The sequence below is a fragment of the Papilio polytes genome, unplaced genomic scaffold (assembly GCF_000836215.1).
Source record: "Papilio polytes unplaced genomic scaffold, Ppol_1.0 DF823288.1, whole genome shotgun sequence".
NCBI lineage: Eukaryota > Metazoa > Arthropoda > Insecta > Lepidoptera > Papilionidae > Papilio > Papilio polytes.
This window is the reverse complement of record NW_013525916.1, coordinates 1,447,520-1,468,683: the sequence shown is the minus strand read 5'-3', so window position 1 is coordinate 1,468,683 and position 21,164 is coordinate 1,447,520. Positions and strand designations below refer to the sequence as shown.

General features: G+C 32.3%; 1 protein-coding gene across 3 annotated transcripts in view; it reads left to right on the top strand.

Moving 5' to 3' along the window:
* LOC106104982 (nephrin-like) overlaps positions 1-21,164 on the top strand; it is a 58,713-nt gene that overhangs the window by 24,459 nt on the left and 13,090 nt on the right. For 2 of the 3 annotated variants that reach the window (XM_013285174.1, XM_013285175.1), the window contains exons 3-7: positions 8,610-8,772; positions 15,354-15,550; positions 18,648-18,758; positions 19,266-19,469; positions 20,821-20,975. In XM_013285174.1, the coding sequence (XP_013140628.1) occupies positions 8,610-8,772; positions 15,354-15,550; positions 18,648-18,758; positions 19,266-19,469; positions 20,821-20,975 (830 nt within the window). Of the gene's footprint in view, positions 1-5,528; positions 5,748-8,609; positions 8,773-15,353; positions 15,551-18,647; positions 18,759-19,265; positions 19,470-20,820; positions 20,976-21,164 lie in introns of those variants that run through there. The other variant, XM_013285176.1, reaches the window with a different exon arrangement.

The following is a 21,164-nucleotide window of genomic DNA, read 5'->3' as shown; positions in this document are numbered from 1 at the left end:
TCAAACTATGACCAATGACATTGATTTATAGCACAGACTAAATAACCTTCAAGAGTACAGAATACATCAAAATAGTTAAAAAGCTAACAAATATTAGTATGATTACTAGTCTTTTGACATCTACGATTTTGCTGTATTACATTTCAATAGAGAATATATGAGTAAGATATATTGAATAGAAAACTTTGTAGTCAACTATTTGAAATATACTCAAAGTAGGAGGTTCCGTTTTACTTTGAGATGCCAATTACTTATTCGGCGACAAAGGGAGAGATAAAGTTTTGTGTGTCGCAGTTTGTAAGTCAGATTAATTAGGTTTCAATCACAAATTGAATTTGTTCATTGAACTGGATAATGGTATGTACGTAAATTTTCATCTTCTTCACATTTACCCATTAAAAATTAAATGCGTCTGAGCTTTATTGGTGCATCAATTAGTTAGTCAAATGCACATTTAAATAACTCTATGGCTGTATAACTATTTTTTTTCAAACTTATAAATCAAATTGTTCAAATCGCCAATGGTTTGGGATACGGACTACAGATCTTGCAGTCGAGGGTTCGAAGCCATTCGACTATTATCGAGAACCAAATCATAGCACAAGGCTAAAGCTTAGTTGGATTGGTTAAAGGAAATCTTAGTAAATTAAGAAAAATCTACCAACATTTTTATTAAAAAAAATTATGCATGCTATTTGAAAATTGTTTTTAAATCAATTTTTGGTCTTTAAATTTATAAACCAATAAATTTTCTCTTAATGCAAAATTCATATTGGACGCTACTAAAACCCTGCTTTATTCGATACTAAATTTCATAATAAAATTTAGACTATCATTATCATTTAAAAATTCATTAACCTTATTATCCTTATCGATTGGGGCCGCTTATTAAATTTACCTGCAACGCGGCACAAAGCCTTTTTAGTTATTCAGCGATTTAATTACATAAATATATATTAATTAACACTACAGGGACAAGGTTATACCACGAAAACCTCAACTGCGATAGCATCGAGGATTTCGGTTTTCGTATCGAGTAAATTACGTTTATATTTAGTTTACGATAAAACCCTTGTTTATTATAATTACAATACATTAAACAAATACAATTATAATTGTTAGTTGCAAAAAGTTATCGATTGATCACTGACATTGGATGTCAGTTTCAAATTAATAAATTGATTCATTTTACTACTTACTTTCGTAACTCACTTGGTTGTGAATTAAAATAACTGATCGGATTGTATAGAAAATATAATATTGAAATTTTAATTTATAACATGAATTAATATTTAAATTACATGGAATATTATATTCATATTTATTTTCGTTTTACAGATTTAGGTCAGATCATACAGTTTAGTGAATAGTCGTGTCGAGGAAGATTTTAAATACAGCGTTGCACTATGAATACAAGACCGGCCGCACGAATATGAACGCTCTTTATACCGCGGATGAAAATCTTATCAATTCCGTTGACCATGATCTCTTAGGAGTGCTTTTTTGTGATACGAAAATGATATTTTGCATGTATTTAGTGTAACAAAGAAGGTATTAAACGTTAACTGATGAGCATGCATAGATATACGCGAAAAGAGTTGTGCTATGACTGTGGGAAATGGTATTCCGTGTTCTCTGCCCACCACTATGGATCACTAGTGACTCATTTTTGCTTCTTGTGGACAATTAATTCTGAAGTTGATACTAATGTAGTAGTTATACTAACGCGAAAGACTGGATGGATCTTGGTGTAGTTTGACATAGATGTCGAACTTAGTCTGGAAGAAAACATATGCTACTTACTTAGTATTTTTTAATACCGCGCGAACGAGGTCGCAGACAAAAGCTAGTATTTTATAAGCATTAACAGACTTTATTATGAGAAATAATGAACTTCAAAGATCTGAATTTCTTGGACATAAGAGGTATATTGTTCGTGAAATTCAAAATGAGTCTCCTATTAGACAAGCAAATTAACTTAGGAGCGCGATAACCTACGGACCCTTAGGGATAACGTGTAATCAGTATTTCGTACGCATATATTCATACTTTGAAAATTACATTTGCAAGTCGTAGATGTTACGAAATGTTGTCCTTCTATGCCAACAAATTAAAGCGGCAAGGTGGCGACGGCAATTGAACTTATAACTAGCTTTCGCCCGCGACTTTGTCCACGAGGAATTAAAAAAAATTTAGTAGCCTATGTGTTCTTCTAGACTATCCTCTACGTCTATGCCAAATTTCATCGATATCCGTTTAGCTGTTTAGGCTTCAAATTCTAGCAAACATTCATCCATCCGTCTAAACTTTATCCACATAATATTTGTAAGGTTTTTACCCTTGTAATACAATCTCTTTTCCATTAATATGTGTAAATAAACCAGACGATGAAATAGTGTAAACGAGAACAGTCATAAAATATTTTTTTGGAAATCATAAATATTTCAAAGATTTTTTTATTAAACGATAGAACATTTAACTTGCGATCTTTATTGGAATAATAAGTAGGAATTTAATCACAGCCAATGCGTCAATAAGAGAAATATTAATAGTATATTCTCGAGAAAGATATTACAAACGAAAGGAATTCAAATATTCCTCCTCCACATTGAATCTTCGGAATGAATTATTAACACTCGAATGAAAATCGGCGTCATGTTCGAAACCGATTGGTTTACGTGAAAGTCTTTACGTCAAATTTACGTTCGCTTTCATGTAGATGATATTAATGCCTCGCTACGTTTGTAATCCCATTCGTATCGTTTATGACGTATTGTTAATACTCATGCTTACATTCAATATGCCGTCTGAAAGTAATATTATATCGATATCGTGTAATAAACTGTCAAATATGATATAATGAATACTGATATTGTTTAATAAATTGTTTAGACAAGCTTTCGGCGCTAATTCGTCCGCATGGTATTAAATAAATACAAAAGTGAGTAGCCTATGTGTTTTTTCAGACTATCATCTATATTTGTATCAAATTTCATCAAAATCCTACCAGCCGTTTAGGCTACAAACTTTAACAAACAACCATCCATCCATATAAACTTTAGCATTTCTAATATTAGTATGATTGTTTTTTATTAAAGTAAAAGGTAAATAAAGGTGGTAAAACCAGCAGAAATAAGGACTCCTGCACACTATAGACAATTAATCGAGTAAACTATCGACCGTCAAAAAGTCTATAATCTGTAGGGTTCCTAATGTTTAATAAATAACTTGCTGATCCCGTGCGGCTTCACCCGCATGGAATTATAAAAAAATTATTTTAATGTTCACATTTGTCAAATTATCAAATGCAAATGTCAAAACGACATGGCATGATGTCAAACCATGGCCACCTTGCTTCCTTGATGTTGGCAACAACTTATGGTCTTACACACGTTAGGGTTTTTATTCAAAATATTTACCCCCTAAGTTTAATGTCTTGAAAATATATAGCCTAAAGCGGGACGTAAGTGTAGGGCTTTTTATTTAAAAAAGATTTATTCAAAAATATGCTGTAATTGCTGACATCTTAGGCAACAAAGAAGTGTGTGTTCACGCTTTATTATAATAGTATAGATTTTGCTCGTTTCTTTATCTTCTATAGTCTATTGAACTATTTTTTACCTCTTGTAAGAAAATCGACAGTTTAAAAATGTGTTCTCAATTCCTTAATTCTTAATTGATCAACAAAGAAACCCTTAATAGTAGTATTAACTTTTCCAATTGGAACATGACCAAAACAGTAAAATTGAAATTACCAAGTTTAAATAACAATCGTGTTTAAGCTAGTGGCATAAAGCACTGACATCATAAGTCCTTTCATCTCACTTGTACAGCCCTCATTAGAAACTTCCGCTTTTATCTCGTAACTACTTTACCTAGTTTAAATTATTACATTAAAATAAATATTTTCAATTGAATTTAATGTCTTAATGATGGTTATATAATATGTAAGTTTAACTCTGTGGTATGGAAATGTACTGCTTGTTATTTTGTAATACGTTCTATTAAAATATATGTGTAGAAATATCCGCAACAAAAACCTAGTCATGTTTTTCTGATTTCTGTATTGTATTGTATTGTATTATTCTGTATTAAACTATACTAATGCACGGTTTCCCGGCTACATTTAGCAATTTGTTAGTGTTATTTGATAACTTCATGAAATGCGTTTCCAAACCACTTATGTGGAGTTTCACTCAGTTAAAACTTAGGTCGACCTAACCATATTGAATCACTAGGTAATGATAATATTATTGCTAACATCAGAAATTCTGAATAAGATGTTTTTCTTTGTTGGTTCGCCCGCAACTTGAAGTAATGTTCAGATATTTACAAAGTTGAACTATTGATTGTACTTAGTGAAATAAAGCAGTCGGTAGCCCGCGAATGGAACACACCGTGTTACCCCGCTCTTATCATATGGTACATAATAATAAGCGGAATACATTTTGATCTTTATGTGACGTTTTAATTATGAATCTTGTTATAATACGAATTGACTAACTTCGGTAAAGTGGCGAAAAATGCAACTACTGTTCAGATGTAAAAGTAAACGTAGCTCTTAATATGTAGTTGCATTTATTTGTTGTTGGTAGTAATAGGAAAAAATAATATTAAAAAATAAATAATTCCATTTTTTCTAATTTTGTTTTTACATTGTCTTAAGTGCTTTAAACATAAATCAGTGAACTCTTGATTACAATCTGTGAAAACGCTTTGTGTTTTTACCTTTGTGATTTAAGATAAGAATGAATGTAAAGACGTTGAAGGTTATTCAAAACGAACTGCGCCTTTTGTTCCTTATGAATTTTAATTTGTTATTCATTTCCACGACAAATATGGCGCTTAATTTATTAAAACGATAAAATTCGAAAACAAATTGTCCCGAAGCAATCATTAAAATAGACAGAAGAAATAATGGAGTAAACATTAATCGAAAACAATGAAGGAATTCTTTGTTGAAATTGTGTAGATAATTTTAATACAATATTATAATTTTGTCTACTGGTAATTTCTAACTTGTACCATCGTCTAAACGTTTAAGCTGTGACATTAACATGCCGCGTATTCTGCTCTATCATGAATATTTATATCGACGCCGCATCAATGTGCTGTGATATTTAGCGTTCGCATATATCTACGGCTCTAGATGTTTGTGTTTCATTGTTATTCCTTCTTCGTGAGGATCAAGTTGATTCCGTCGCCGTATAATACATTAACAGTAAGGCTTATACTGATGTTTGATTAGTGTCTACTGTTAACATTTTGTAATCTTACGTTCATTTATTCTTCGTTTAAAAACTAGCAAGTTATTTACTTCTTTTATAATATAAATGGTCGAAATTATTGATACTTTTTGAAGGATTAAAATTACTGGCAACTAATAATTTTAAGTACTAACTGAATGTGCATCGTGCATGATAGATGTCAAGGCGACGATCGAATGACTGATGACAGTTGTCATTGAATGGTGTATTGATGCTTTGTTATTATAAAATGAATTGGTTAATCTCTGAAAATGTTTGCAATTTGATTAGATTAGAGTATGTTGTGAAGTTATCAATCAAGATCGTGGTCAACTAAGGACAGTGTTTCTTATATTACGTGATTGTTATTTCATTATCTCCGACATACGCACGGCCACAATGGAAGATCGTTACCCTGTATATGATCTTTCGTAATTGAATCCGACATCCGACAAATGGAAAAGTTGGATGCATGGATGTTTGTTAGCGTATGTAGCTGCTGTAAGGACCTTGATGTAATTTGGATTAGATGTAGAGGATAATCTGGAAGAACACATAGGTTACTTTTTTTTAATTTCACGTGGACGGAGTCGAATATTAAACTCCTGCTAAAATGCTGTAAAATGTGTAGACATTTTCCATAAAAGTTTTGTTAGCAAACATAAGGTTACTTTTATAATTTCTTTATGTTCATTATTAGCATTCATCTAGGCCATAGACAATGATATTTTTTTTAAATTCAAACCTAAGAGTGACTTCTTACAGAAACCGTATACTCATGTCCAATCATGATCCGATTTAACCAGACAAAGGACATCTGCAATGTCGGATGATTCAGCAAAAATTGACGAGCGATTTCGTTCCCTTGGGAGAAGAGAAAAGTTAATAGATTACATTAATTAACCCGTTCACTGGACCGGGTGATTGTAGCTCTGGAAAGAAAAAAAAAGTGACAATTCGTCGATGCCGTGATTTTTCGGTGCACGATTTTACCTGAGCGTGTAACATGTTACATTTCTAAAGTTTTCATAGTACATTTCACAAAGAAATTGTTTTTATGTTATTAAAAATATTCAGCAACATTAAAGAAATTGTGTTAGTCTCGGTATTAAGATAATTACACATAATAATAAAAATTGACTTTTTCGTGTTTTTGTGTTGGCTAAAAAAACCAGCCGTAGATAAAATATTATAATAAAACACCATTTAATCTCTAATCGTTTGACTTGTTGAACTCAATCTCCGTTTTGAACACATTTCCCTAAAGAATTTCAGTTATAATAAAAATTGTCCTTACGTTGTATTTTTACAATTTTCTCTTTGCCTGCGACATTTTACGTTCCCCCAGCGACCAATTGTTTCTACCCTGAATTATACTGGCCCCTGGCTTTTATTGTCATTTTTAATGAAAAGAACTTCTTTAGACTCCCCGCCAGTTGTAACTCACTTCAGTAATAATAGAAAAACGAGGAAAGGGTTGATATCAGTGCGCTTGTAAATATAAAACATATACTTTTTAATAACTAAAATACATTAAATGCTCAGAGATCTGCAATAATGTAACTATTAAAATCAAGTATCAAATTGTCGAAATTCACGAAATGATATTAAAATTAGGTGACATATTCGGGTCGCGTATCACGATACGGATAATGCTCTTCAAAGGAATATAGCAATTTGGTATGTTCGCCCCCTGCGTCATCGATCTGGTGTAACAATTCAAGCGTTACGTGCTCCTCGCAAACATTCCCTCGCTCCCTCGCGGCACGTAGTGTATGTGCCCCTTATAAGAAACAGATCGCAAATTGTTACACTCCGTCAAAACTACGTCCTTAATACATTCAAGAATATACCTGTGTAAAGAATATTTATTGTTACAAATTATTAGAAAACTAGGAAATAAAAAAAATGTATTTCAACAAAACCCCTTGGTCTCTTATGCAAATTGTTATGTCATAAATCGCAGATTCAGGTTTGCAAGCTGAGCTAAATTTAGGAAAAAGTTAGGTTAAAGTTTGATAAATTAATCATGATAGTTTCACACTGTAGTTACTAAAATAAACGTGTAAAATCCACAATTCAATTCTCAATAAATTCACACAATATGTGAATAAATTTCGTGAGACAAAATCTCTAGGATAGGATGATGTACAGGGCATTTGCAGAATAAGAATTTGATAATTGTAATAGCTACAACACAAATATCCAAGTTCGATAACTAAGCAATATTCAATAACAACGGAATAGCTTTGGCAAGTAATATGTCTTTTCGGCAGCGTCACTATCGTCAGCTTAAAACAATTGTCTATCTTGCGTCACGTACGAGGGAACAGTTGTTTCCAATGTTTGCTCGTAAAAGTTGTTCGTACGTTTCACCGACACAAGAAAATTCTGTTCCGCGTTTTACAAAGAGTTATTTTATGTGACTTCAAGAAATATAAAACTTCAAAACAGATTACGTCAGAATATGTGCCAGATTAGAAACGTTTGCTCCATATCAATATTTTGATTGAGTTTTTTCATACAATCTAACAAATGTTTTAATAAATTAAAAAGAGTCAATTTACAAATTAAATTTGTTTTATGTCAAATGTTTGTGAGTTGTAGATCAGTGTAAACTTAGTTTAATAAACAGGTAATTCTTTCAAAGACTCGTCAGCGTTAAGAAAAATCCTTTGATACATTGGGTCGTTATTCGCGCCATCTCCTTTGTCGGGGACTTGGATTGTTAATCGGGCCATTTGTCACGATCATGCTTGGAATTCCGTGCAAAGGTACGATTCAAATTTTGTGAACAATTTTGTTCTCAAATCGCAATGATTGTCAACGATTCCTACTAAATATAACTGGCGAAATCATTTTAAATAATTTGCGAAATAATTGAGACATAATTTTGTTGCGCTTAATGTTTGTACTTTTAAATATATTTTGGTACGTAGAACCTTAATAAGATTCACGAAAATAATTATATTCTGGTTGAAGATTTTAAGTGTGATTTATAGAAACGTAAATTTGGATTCCGTTTTATAAACAGAGCAATTTGGGGTAGAACCAAAGTAATGTATTATTATTTCATTTTCAAATTCATTATCGTTGATTCCATTCTTTTGTAGGATAAGTCTCGTTGGTTGTCCCATGTCAATACGATCCAAGGGAATCGTCCTTTTGTCCTATAATCGCTAGTATCAACTATTTAAAGACAAAATTGTTACAGAAATGAATAGACAGGTATTGATTTGATAAAAAAAATGTAACATTCGATAATGAACAATAAGCTAAAAAGCTATTTATTTGTAAAACATTGAGGAGTAGTTTCTACTTAGTATAAAAGGTATTTTATCTCATAAGTAACGTGTTCAACAGGTCTCCGGCAAGGGTGCTGGGTGAGGGCGGAGTCCCTCGACGCGGTCAATTTATCAGCAGTGGCGGGCGGCGACGCGACACTGCCTTGCGACACCCGCTCGCCCCAGCCACCAGACGCACTGTTACTAGTCGTCTGGTATAAAGATGATGTACCTATTTATAGGTAAGTTGGGGCCTAGATTTACGGAGCATCATGTTTATGGAATGACAGTGCAAATAATAGGGGGACATCGTCGTTAGTTATGCAGAGTTACTCTACAAATATTACGTGACAAGTAAACACGAAGACACAAAATGGATTTGTAACAATAAAAGATCTTGTAGTCTCCTGTGAAATGAAAGAGATTGCTTATTTGCTGCAGGTATCAGTGTTTTTGCTGTTATAAAATGTATTAGCATACTGGAATAAAGTAAGTTAAATGCGCCACAGTATTCCGTTAGCATTTGTGAACGCAATTTCATTAGTGCTGTTTATGTATTCTACTTTAATGTCTGTACCGCTCGAGTAAATATTTGAATCTTAGCTGACGCTGAAGCTTCATAACTTTCTACCCTTGTAACTGTTTTGAAATATTCATTAATGAATGAGTTTTAATGAAGTTCCATTTCTTTGAAAGTATTAAGTATGAGATAAGAATAATGATGAAACTCTTGGATGCCGGTGATTAATACGATATCTCTGTAAAATATTGCTCTGATGATATTTAAGTTAATATTAAGTTGTTTCTTTGCTTTCAATTCTGCAGCAGGAATGCGCTTATGCTAATTCTATTGAGCTAAATATTTTATTGCATACTAGCTTTCGCTCGTGACTCCATCCGCGTGGAATTAAAAAAAAACAATAGTAAGTAGCCTATGTGTTCTTCCAGACTATTCTCTACATCTGTACGAAATCCCTTCAGCCGTTTAGGCTACAAACTCTAACAAACATCCATCCATCCATCCATCCATCTAAACTTTCTGACAGTGGTAGTGCCCGCTTTAACATCTTAGCAAGAATGGGCCGGCACGCCCGGTGTAATACCACGACCACACAGAAGACAGGCGTGAAATGGAAGCAATTCCGTGTTTCGTCTGATGAGTGTGGTGCCGGAGGCCTAATTTTAGTCCCTTTCTCTTTACCACCCTTTTCTTATAAGAAGAGTTTGGGAAGAGGAAGTGGATTTGACGGCGGAGGAGATGCATAGGAAGGGGAAATATCCTCTTTATGTGCGTCTCCTCCTCCGTCGTATAAGGGTAGGCAATGCATCTGCAATTGCGGATGTCAATGGGCAGCGGTCGCTTCGCCAATTTGGCGGCTTCAGGTGGCCGCTTGCTCGTTTGCCACCTTATGTTATAAAAAAAAAAACTTTCGCATTTATAATATTACTTAGAAGTTAGATTAAAAGCAGACGGTATAAAATTATGCGTTCTTTTTAACTATGAATTACTCCTTTATTTTCGAATACACTAAATTACATGAAACGTTTTATGAAGATTTCAAAGGAGTTGTGCAGTTATCTTGCTATCGTTATTCACGAGAAAAACTTAATAGATAACGAACCTCCTGTCTGGCTAGTGGAGTCAAACAAGCTGTTCACTAAAGCATTTCTACTAACGGGTCCAGAGGATGTTGAAAAAATAGAATAAATAGTGCTTTTTCTAAGCAACATTTTTTTTTAAATGAAATTTGTTGCTTTAAAAACAAAATACTGTATAGTGTGTTATATAATTTAACAACATTATAAATTCAAAACCGTGACTAAAATCTACAAATTACAAAATAAAGTTGAAGATAGTGTCGGATTTTTTTTTGCAACTTTTTTTTAAATGACAGTGCAAATGCATTTTTATTAATATCAACTGTATTATGTATATTGCAAAAAAAATTACAAAGTTGATGGTGATTTTTTGTCAATCATATTTATCATGTATTTGCATACGTTTTATATTTTAAACAAGTAACAACATGTCTCAATTTACGTCGCTATTTTCTGTGCTTTTTTATTTCTATCATTTGGTAGAATGTACGAGAATATCGGTGGTTTTTGGCTTGCAAAAAACATTTACATTCCAGCTGAATATTTTTACGTGGTATTGTGAAATAAAACTTTTAAAATATATCTTCTAAAATAATATTTACAGTTGTAGCTTAACTTAAAATTATAGATAAGTTTGCGTGAAGATATAAAATTGGTACAAACTTTGTGTGAAGTTTCAGAAGAAAAGTTACTATCTTTTACAAAATGTTGATGTAAGTTAAACAAAGTTTAACACAAAATGTCACGGTTTAATGTTACTTTAAAATTAAATACTGTCTGGAATATTAAAATAACATTATTTACTATCCTGAAACAGTTTATTTTGAGTATCATTTTCACATTAGAACAATACTAGCTTTTGCCCGCGACTCCGTCCGCGTGGAGTTAAAAAAAACAATAGTTAGTAGCCTTTGAGTTCTTCCAGACCATGCTCTATACCTATGCTAAACTGCTGTAGCCTAAACTGCTGAACGGATCTCGTTGAAATTTGGCATAGATGTAGGGGATAGTCTGGAAGAACACATAGATTACTTTTTTTTTTAATTCCACGCAGACAGAGTCTTTTACCTTTGTTTTATATTGAATACTAGCTTTTGCCCACTAGTTATGATATAAAGTCTTCAGACAGAAGCTTTCAGATTACCCGGTTGATTACAGTTGAGATCTATTAATAAACAATTTTTGTATCAAACACGTATATTTTCTATGTAACGTTGTTGACAGTTCAATGTCAAACAGCACACGGTCGGTTTATCTTGTGACGTCACAAGATTCATGACTGAATCACGCACAAGCAATGTGTGCATATTTTATACAACGTTTAGACGTTCATTTGTTATGTATGAGCGTTTGCCTGTCGGTAAATTAAGTAAATGCTAAAAAAATCAGTGGAGAAAAAAGTTATTTGCCTTATTTTAAATACACTTTTACGTGTTCCCTCGCATTTTACTGCTCTTATAATTTCAATAGTATAAACGTTGATATGGATAAAAATTAAATCTTCTTTGTTTTATTTAATAATGACATTTTACACATAAAATACTGAATTAATATATCGAATTATATGACATAGTTTAATTAATGTACTGTTTAATTTATTTCAAACGAGCATTTAATTCAAAAACTGATTATTTAAAATATTTATACGTAGATAAATTTTAATTAAATATTTTTGTTGCCAATTAATACTGTGATAAATATAGTTACAGTTACTTTCTTTAGTTGTTAATAAACATCAGCTAATTAAATGCTGATGCTTTTTGCCAGTAGAGGTCGTTCAATATTAAAAACAACTTCACATAATTCTATTTATTTTATGTCAATAAAATTTATTAAGAATTCGGTGAGTTGTAGATTAAATTATCTCAATATTGGCAGGTATTCAAATTCATAAAGCATTTCTAATAAACACAGTATTGCCTTCAAGTGATAAGGAATCTATGGAATTTTACAATAATATTACGGTTTTCGAAGTTAATTTTAAGAATTTCATAATACGATTTTCGAATTTTGAGTGTACTTTGATCTAACGATTGTAACTATTGATTTAAATTTGGATGTTTCCCATTTTTCTTTCTTACTAATCGGACTTATGGGATTTTTTTACCATTGAGTGGATGAATTCGTTTGGCCCAATGAGAAAGGCCGATGGCACGAGTTGAAACTTCCATATATTCGATTAATTTCAAAGGACTACAAGAGATTGTACATGAGAGAGGAAATGATTTTGGAGAGGAATGAATTTTTTTTAATAAAATTTACAGTATTTTTTTTCACTACATATTGAGTCGTAAATTTTTATGTGAATTTAAAAGAATGAAATATTTATTTTTTCATACTATCAAACGTAACATTTTCCGGTTTCACAACTCGGGACATTTTTAAGGCTTTAGTTGTGGGTAGCGGCGGGACGCTTGAGGCTTAGCGGTCATGGTTTGTGCCAATAAATATCCGTTTCCTTTTTTTTAACAAAAAGAACACTTTACCTCTAACGGTACCATGATAACTTCACTTTTAGTGACGTTTGAAATATAAAAAACGGTATAACGTTAAGGGTGGGTAGAATCGAAATTTCATTAAATAAAGCTAAACTAAAATCGCTGCGTTAGCATTTTATGTTTGAGTTAAAAAAAATATATGATTAGGTGTTGAAACTTTAAAGTTTTAATTTATATTTATCTGTTAAGATTAAAAATACCTCTGGTAATTCACTAAAAAGTAAAATTTTACATCACACTTAAGAAACATTTTTTTCTTGGAAAAAGACTTATTAATAAAATTCCTGCGAGTGTAAATCGCCGTAGGGAGACGAACATAGGGGAATGAGAACAATCATCGTAGGCTTACAAAGTTTTACCATACCACACAAACTTGGAGCAAAATTAAGGAGAAATATTTCGCCTTGAGCAATTTATCTGCAAACTATATTCCATATTGTTATTATGTATTTAATTAGATTTTATATTAACATAAGCTTTAGCTCGCGGTTCCGTCCACGTGGATTAAAAAAAAACAAAAGTGAGTAGCCTATGTGTTCTTCCAGACTATCCTCTGCATCTATGCCAAATGTCATCGAAATCCGTTCAACCGTTTAGGCTACAAACTCTTTCAACCATCTATCCATTAAACATTCGCATTTATAATATTAGTATGATTATTAATATTGGCGTTATCCTAAAATACTTGAGTAGTGTTTAAACCACATTTTAGCTCACACATACGTTAGTCCTTTTATGCTGTGACTTTAAATGCTGCGTATTTTTAAGAAATCGCGGCTTTAGAAATATTTAAACAGTATTTATATTTAAAACAATATTTTAAGAGTAAGAGAAAAGTCACGATTATAATTCATAAAGTCTTTAAACATCGATATCATTTAAGATGCTCCGTACACGAAAACGCCATAATCAGCTGTGTTACCGACTGCACAAAGAACTTTGCTAAGGCGCTTTAAGTCCGCTTAGTTATGAAATATTTATGAGTCGAAACGTTTTCATTTCAAAGCATAGCGGTAGCTGCTTTCACGCGAATTTCCAAGGTAACTGAAGGAAATAAATGGTTCACGATAATTATGTTTCGAGCGAAGCGCCATCAAGAAGGTAGGAATTGTGCCTCTTACGTTATAGCTATTATCGTTTAAGATACTGTTGGTTTTGTCAAGAGGCCTTTAAATATGAGCTGCGTATTGTATTATTTACTAAATATATTTTTAAACTGAAATAATAAACAGTTGTAATAATTATAGGATTAAAAGTATTTGCATTTTAAACAAATTGATGGTTGGCTGCTATGTTTTTATAAACGATTTTCCTACTTTGCTATTAGAGAGAATATTGGTTTTATAATTAAATATGTATGGCGTTTTTCATTCATATATTTCACAAAGTAAATTAAATTTTATGATATGTCGATTATCCTCTGATATATCCCAGCTCTTGCAAGCTTATCCTCTTGTTGAACGTAACAATATTATAGCAAAAACGTTCGCGAGAAATTCCAACGTGAATTTCTGCACTGTAACGTTTATTAATGGTATCAAGTCACGATTACGCCTTGTACGAAATATAATTATTTCATTTCACGAACATAATTTTCTTTTAAACGTTCTGATTGTCTGTGAAACGGGAAGCAACAAGTTTGTTAACAAACTTCGCTTTAATATTTCTCTGGAAAGTTCTCCAATGCTATTCGTAATTCCCGTGTGGTGTGTGGGTTTGCACTTGTTGAAGAACACCGGAATGGGATTGAACAACTAATTATTTGTAGAAAATATTGTTTACTGTGTCATAGAATTCTAATCTTTATAACTGGTACATTGTGAAATAAGGAAGCGACATATTTAACACTATCTCATGACAGTTACCTATAAATTAATATAAATTACACAATGAATGTGTATGAATTGTAAACTACGAAATACGCTCAGATTACTATAGAAAAGGAGATTAGCAAGAGTTTCCAGTTTCCTCTTTGTCCATTTTCCTGGTAGTTTTAATTCGTGAATCTTTCATTACGGATAAATTTTTACCTACATTCATATGTCTACAAAAATAAATAAATGAAATATTCAACGACAAATAAATCAAAATACCACGAATTCAGTAAAATGTTATAAAAAATTCAACTATCAGTCTACTTTTTTCAACTACTTTTTAGTTTTCGTGTTAATGTGTGTAATTTCAGTATATTTTTATCTGATGTTCTATGACCTTATAGCGGCCTTGAGAATACCCTCTAATCCTTTACTTTAGGTCTCCGTATTGACGTCTTTGTAAAATGTTAACACATGCTTTAATTCCCATATTAGCGATACATAGTCATTTTTTATAGGTTACTTAAAAAACACGATTTCCATTTTCTATACAATCCAACTTGGCAACATTAAAGTCGGATACGTTCTGACAGTGTTAACTAAAAAGTTGATCTGTGTGTATAGGAGAAGTCTTAGGTGTACATTTCAATTGATTACTTAATTATTCCTACAAACGCACAGTTTTAAATGAATAATCCAACTGTTTAGTTTAAACTGCCGTAAATAAATTGTGGAGCTGAAAAATAACATGACTTTAAAATGCCATTTATTTTAAAATTAATGTCTCAAAATTGCAGTGATAACAGATATATTGGCGGCTAACTTCTGCAACTATTAACTGGGGTACAACTGAGCTTATAAAGGTGTACAAGGTTTTGTATTTTAAAATATTAATAAAATGTTTTTTATCAGTTACGACAGTCGTGAGAAAAGCCCGTCCGCGCACTGGGCGGATGACTCGCTGGGCGGGCGGGCGCGTTGGCACGCGGCGCCGCACGCTGCACTGCGCATACGCGACGTCCTGCCTACAGACCGCGCCCTCTACCGGTGTCGGGTCGACTTCAAAGTATCTCCCACTAGGAACTACAAGTTCATATTGCACGTTATAGGTAAGTAAAAACTAGTGCTTTATTTTTCACATTATCTATTTCAGTCATTTTATGGCGTGGAATTTAAAAAAAAAAAAACAATAAGTATAGCCTATGTGTTCTTCCAGACTATCCTCTATGCCTTTGCCAAATTTAATCAAGATCCGTTCGGCCGTATAGGCTACAAACTCTAACAAACATCCATCCATTCATCTAATCTTTCGCATTTATGATAATAGTAAGATTCCTTATATTCCATTAAAACAAGATTTTGTTAGAGCTTCCATAAATTATAATAAAATCTGTAATACTCAATCTACCTTGGTTACTTTCTAAGAAACCAGTCAGTAAAAAGTGTTTTTATAATAAAAATACAAAACGGTGGATTTAGATACGAGTAGCGTTTGTTTTTAAACTGTTTTTAAAAAAAGAATGTTCCTTTTACGGCGTACAACATTGCGTTTTAAATCTTTAATTACTGTGGTGTAGAAACAAGGCTTGTTATAAAACAACTCGAGTAGGTATGATTAGCCTTGACTCAAACGTACCAAGGTTTCAACGGGGCTATTATTAATTAAAAGTGTTCTGATAGTTTGAGTCGTTCGTAGAAGTTGTTTCGTGTTACATGGTTGAAGTAATTGATCAATTTTCAACCCCTTTTCCTGTACGTTTTATAAAACAAACCTTTACAAGGTTAAAATATATTTTATTGTTTAAAAATTATTTAAACACTTTGATGTGACATAAGTGTTTTAAATAATCAGACGCTTGCACAAGATTTTTTTAATTTTTTTTTTATGAAATGAGTGGTTTAAATAAAATAACTTTACCTAGTCATGTTAATATCAATCGTTTTAACAATTTCTTTGACGTCGTTTCATACATAAATTCATAAATAGGTTGGTTTAAAAAGAAATGTCTAATGCGATTTTTTTTACTTAAACGAAGTCGTACCGTAGCTGTTATTTTACCATATTTTTCTTATCAAATATAAGTAATGATGAAAAAAGTACCCCTAAATTTAAATTACTGCTTTTGCAAACTCTACTTTGGCAATAAGCCAAATTAAAATTTGTTGTTAGTATGCTTTTTCTTTTATACTTAATATTTCGTATACGCTTTTATAAAATTGAAGTTCATTTTGAAACTCACATAAGCATTAGTAATTAAACAGTGGAATATTATCAGTTTAATTTTATGTTAATAACTAGCTTTCGCCCGCGACTCCGTCCGCGTGGGATTTAAAAAAACTAAAGTGAACACATAGGCTATGTGTTCTTCAAAACTATCCTCTACATTTGTACCAAATCTCATCGAAATCCGTTCAGCCGTTTAGGCTACAAACTATAACAAACATCCATCCATCTAAACTTTCGCATTTATAATATTAATATGATTATTGGGGTATTTTTGTTTTAATTATTAAGCCTAAACGATTCTTGTTTAAGATATTTCGAAAATGGTTAGTAGTGTTGCTTACATTGTTCCTTAAATATTAGAATACAAAGGTGTTTACGGAATATTTGTACCTTCATAACAATAGAAGGCCACTTCGTGTTCCGTAACATAACCTACCAATTTCTAATATTCATAAAATAAACTTAATAAACGTAGAAAAATTAAAGTCATTCAATTTTAATTTTATCAAAAATTTAACTAATAATTATACCAATAACGAAACATTCTGAATTATTTTATAAAATTGTACTTTTGTATATTTTTGGTTTTAAGCAATACGAATATACAAAAAACATATTGTAAGCATCAAACGTGGAATTTACGGAGCTCATTATGTGAAAACACGTCGCGGTGCAGTATACTCTTCATATATAATACATATGTTATAACTATATTACATGAGATACTAGTTATTGCTCGTGACTTCGTGCGCGTGTTATTAATTTTTTTTTATTATTATTATAAAAAACATTAGTTGATTTTTGTTAATTTACTAATATTTCCATTAACCATTCCAACTAAGCTCTAGGCTTGTGCTAGGATATGGTTCACGACAATAGTCGAATGGCGGGATTCGAACCCTCGACCGCAAGATCAGTAGTCCGTACCCTAAACCATTAGGCTATTGGGTTGAAATAATCATTACAGCTAACTAATATTTTTATATCACTTTTTTTAATTCATTCCATCTCAACTGGGGTCAGCGACTTGAAACCTTATTTTATTTTACGTATTTATCGTTGCGTCATTTGTATGTGGATTTTTTGCGCAAGCTTTTTATGACGTAGCAGTAATCCGACATAATTGACATTTTCTGCTAACAACAGAATATGTCGATATGATGCCTTTCAGAGAAACGCTATTAAATTTTTTTTATTTACCAATGTTGTTATATGTATCCGATTTGTGAAAAAATTAAACTCTCAATTAACAACAACAATTTTAATAAAACAAATTAATTTACGTAAATGGAAACGTGTTTGTTAAAAGTTTAGAATTTGCATTTCGGAAAATCCAGTTTACGATTAGGGTTTTCACAATGTGTTTATTTTTGTAGAATGAAAAATTATTTGTCGTATTTTTAAATAAGTAAAAACCCAATAAGGTTTATAACAACTTCGTTTGATCCTAAACATAAATATATTAATAATACATTGTAATTACATTGTAATACATTTTTTTTTATAATATAAGGTGGCAAACGAGCAAGCTGCCACCTGAATCCACCGAAATAGAAAGCAACCACTGCCCATAAACATCCGCAATTGCGGATGTGTTGCCTACCCTTCATTGACGGAGGACGAGACGCACATAAAGAGGACATTTCCCCTTCCTATGCGTCTCCTCCACCGTCAAATCCACTTTTCCCTCCCATCCTTTCCTCTTAAGAAAAGCGTGGAAAGGGAAAGGGACTAACATTAGGCCTCCGGCACCACACTCATCAGACGAAACGCGGAATTTCTTTCACTTCACGCCTGTTGTCTGTGTGGTCGTGGTATTACACCGGGCGAGCCGACCCATTCGTGCGAATATGTTAAAACGGGCTCTACCACTGTGCAAATTATACATTGTAATACATTAATAATACATAATACATTGTATTATTAATAAATAAAATATTTGTGAAAAAAAGAGTTTTAACACAAAAATGTTGTTCCAGAACTTCCTGAGAAACCAAAAATATTTGACGCACGTGAAAAGGAAATAGTAGGAGTAGCCGGACCGTATATAGAGGACACCAGTCTCAAACTCACCTGTGCTGTAAGTGGAGGTAAAAGTAGTAGAGATCGTTATTACTGGTATTGTGTTTTAAAAATTTCTATCATTAAAAAATATTGTATTTTCAACATACAAAATAAATTCTAAATAATTTACTCTTTAGTACAGTACAGTCGGGGAATTTGGCGGTGTAACGCGGAACGATAACTAATAGGATGTTTTTTAAATGTGTCTGTACTAAAAACTTTAGTCAGTAGTACGTCGCTAATTGGTTTTTATTATTATTCCGTCGTTTACTTAACTTACTATTCTAATTAGTTACTTGATTAAACAGAGTTTGTTACAAGACACAAGGCTATTTCTCTGCAAATGAACACTACCGATTTTCGTGATTGTACAAAAAAATGATGATTTATTTCATTCGGTTTGTAAGTCAAAATAAAAAATCTTATGTAAACATTTTTAAACTAAAAGCTATCTAATTTGACGTCGCTAAAAGCAAACGACTGGATTAAGTGAAGTTAAAGAGTGACGGTAACAAATTTAATTATACCCACAGGTAAACCGATGCCTCGCGTTCGCTGGTGGAGAGACGATAAAGTAATAGCAACATTAGCTCCCGCGGAAGACTCGCGTCTCAGCTTACTCGAACTTAAGATACCGAAATTAAAGCGAGAGTATTACGAAGCGGTATACACTTGTACTGCGGATAATACAGCCCTTGTACCACCTTTGAGAACAAACGTACAAATACAACTTTATCGTAAGTATACCCTTATTTTTAGGCAATTAAAATTATTGTAATAACGTGTTTAACTTCTACTATAGTACTGAGTCTGAGAATGGCGTGATATTCTCAATTAACTGAATGATATTGACATATGTCATAGAGATGGGATATATAAGCCAATAATATAGTGTTGTGCCAATCATCCAGCGTAGTACTGATTTTCTTCTTAACAATAGAGATATCGATAATTATAAAACAAACAACCATTCTTCCATCAATTATTTAATGTTATGTATCAATATGTTTCTTGCAAAGTTGATGAACGTAAAATTTAAAACGTGATTTGTAAGTTTTGCCTAATTTTAGAATGAAAAATTAACCGATTACGTGTACGCCCTTATTTTAGGCCTTTCATATTCAATCTATACTAAGAATGACTAAAGAACTTCAAATACGTTGCTAAAGAAAAACTTCCAAGAGAATATTTCGTTTTAAAATAAAAGTGATATTACAACAAATGGCCGTATGATATATTTTTTACACAGCCACCTAACAGCAACAACTCATACGACGTTACTGCAAAATGAAATCCAGCGAAATCCTAGCGATTAACCTAGATCAAACGGCAGGCTTGTCCGCGGCGCAGATTATCTCAGATATGACGTCGGATTACGGAATTCTTTTGTGCCATTCTACCGGCACGCCAGAGCTCGATCATTAGTTTTTATTTGTGCGGCTTCATTGTCCTGTAGTAACACCATCGCTCCCCCAGAATAACAGGAAATTATTCTCCATTATCATAATATTATTCGGCTTCTAATGCACGCCATGCCAAACTCGCTAGTTCAACTTTCACAAACTTTTATGGATGGCGTCATTTTCGTCGTTGTACTTTTCAATTTGTGGCACTAATGGAATAAAATTAGCTCTTTTTAATCTACATTTATAAAGCTTAGTACCTAAACGTCACTTTAATTCCTTCAGGTATGGTAATTATAAAGAAATAACCGTTAAAGCTTTTATTACATCTAACGCGGCGATTTTATTTAAGCTTGTAATGAAATGTTGTTAAAATTATTGAAGTTATACGCCTTAATAACTAATTTAGTATTTACAAATGTACTACTACATACATAAATTGTTGATAATTAAAATGTAGAAATCATTTGTCGATTATTTTATACGAGTGGTAGGGTAATTTTATATTTTTATCGACAGTTAAACAACATAGTTTGACATAATTATTGGAACGATTTAGTTAAAAATTCTTTTAACTAATACATTAAAGAAAAATTTACTATACAATTTGGTAAGAAAGTTCACTGATTAACACCGTCATTTCTATTTCATCATTTGATTTAAGTTTAATTTTTTTTACGTACAGTACGACCACTACTAGTGGAAATTCTGGCGCGAGAACAGCCGCTGTCAGTGGGCCAGGAAGCCGAGCTGGCCTGCAGAGCGGTCGGCGCCAGACCTCCAGCTATCATTACATGGTGGCTAGATGATAAACCAATCGTGGTTACTGATCCTCAAAAAGTAAGTGATAAATAAAAAATCTTTCGTCATGTATACGAAATAACTATTTTACTAAATTAGTTTAAAAATTTTACTTTTAAAATTGGGAGCCTTACCATGTCAGTGTAAAATACATAAGCTTAAATATATTTCAACTCTTTCATTAATGATTGCCTTCCACTAAGGATTTTTTGAAAAATAACGAGTGTT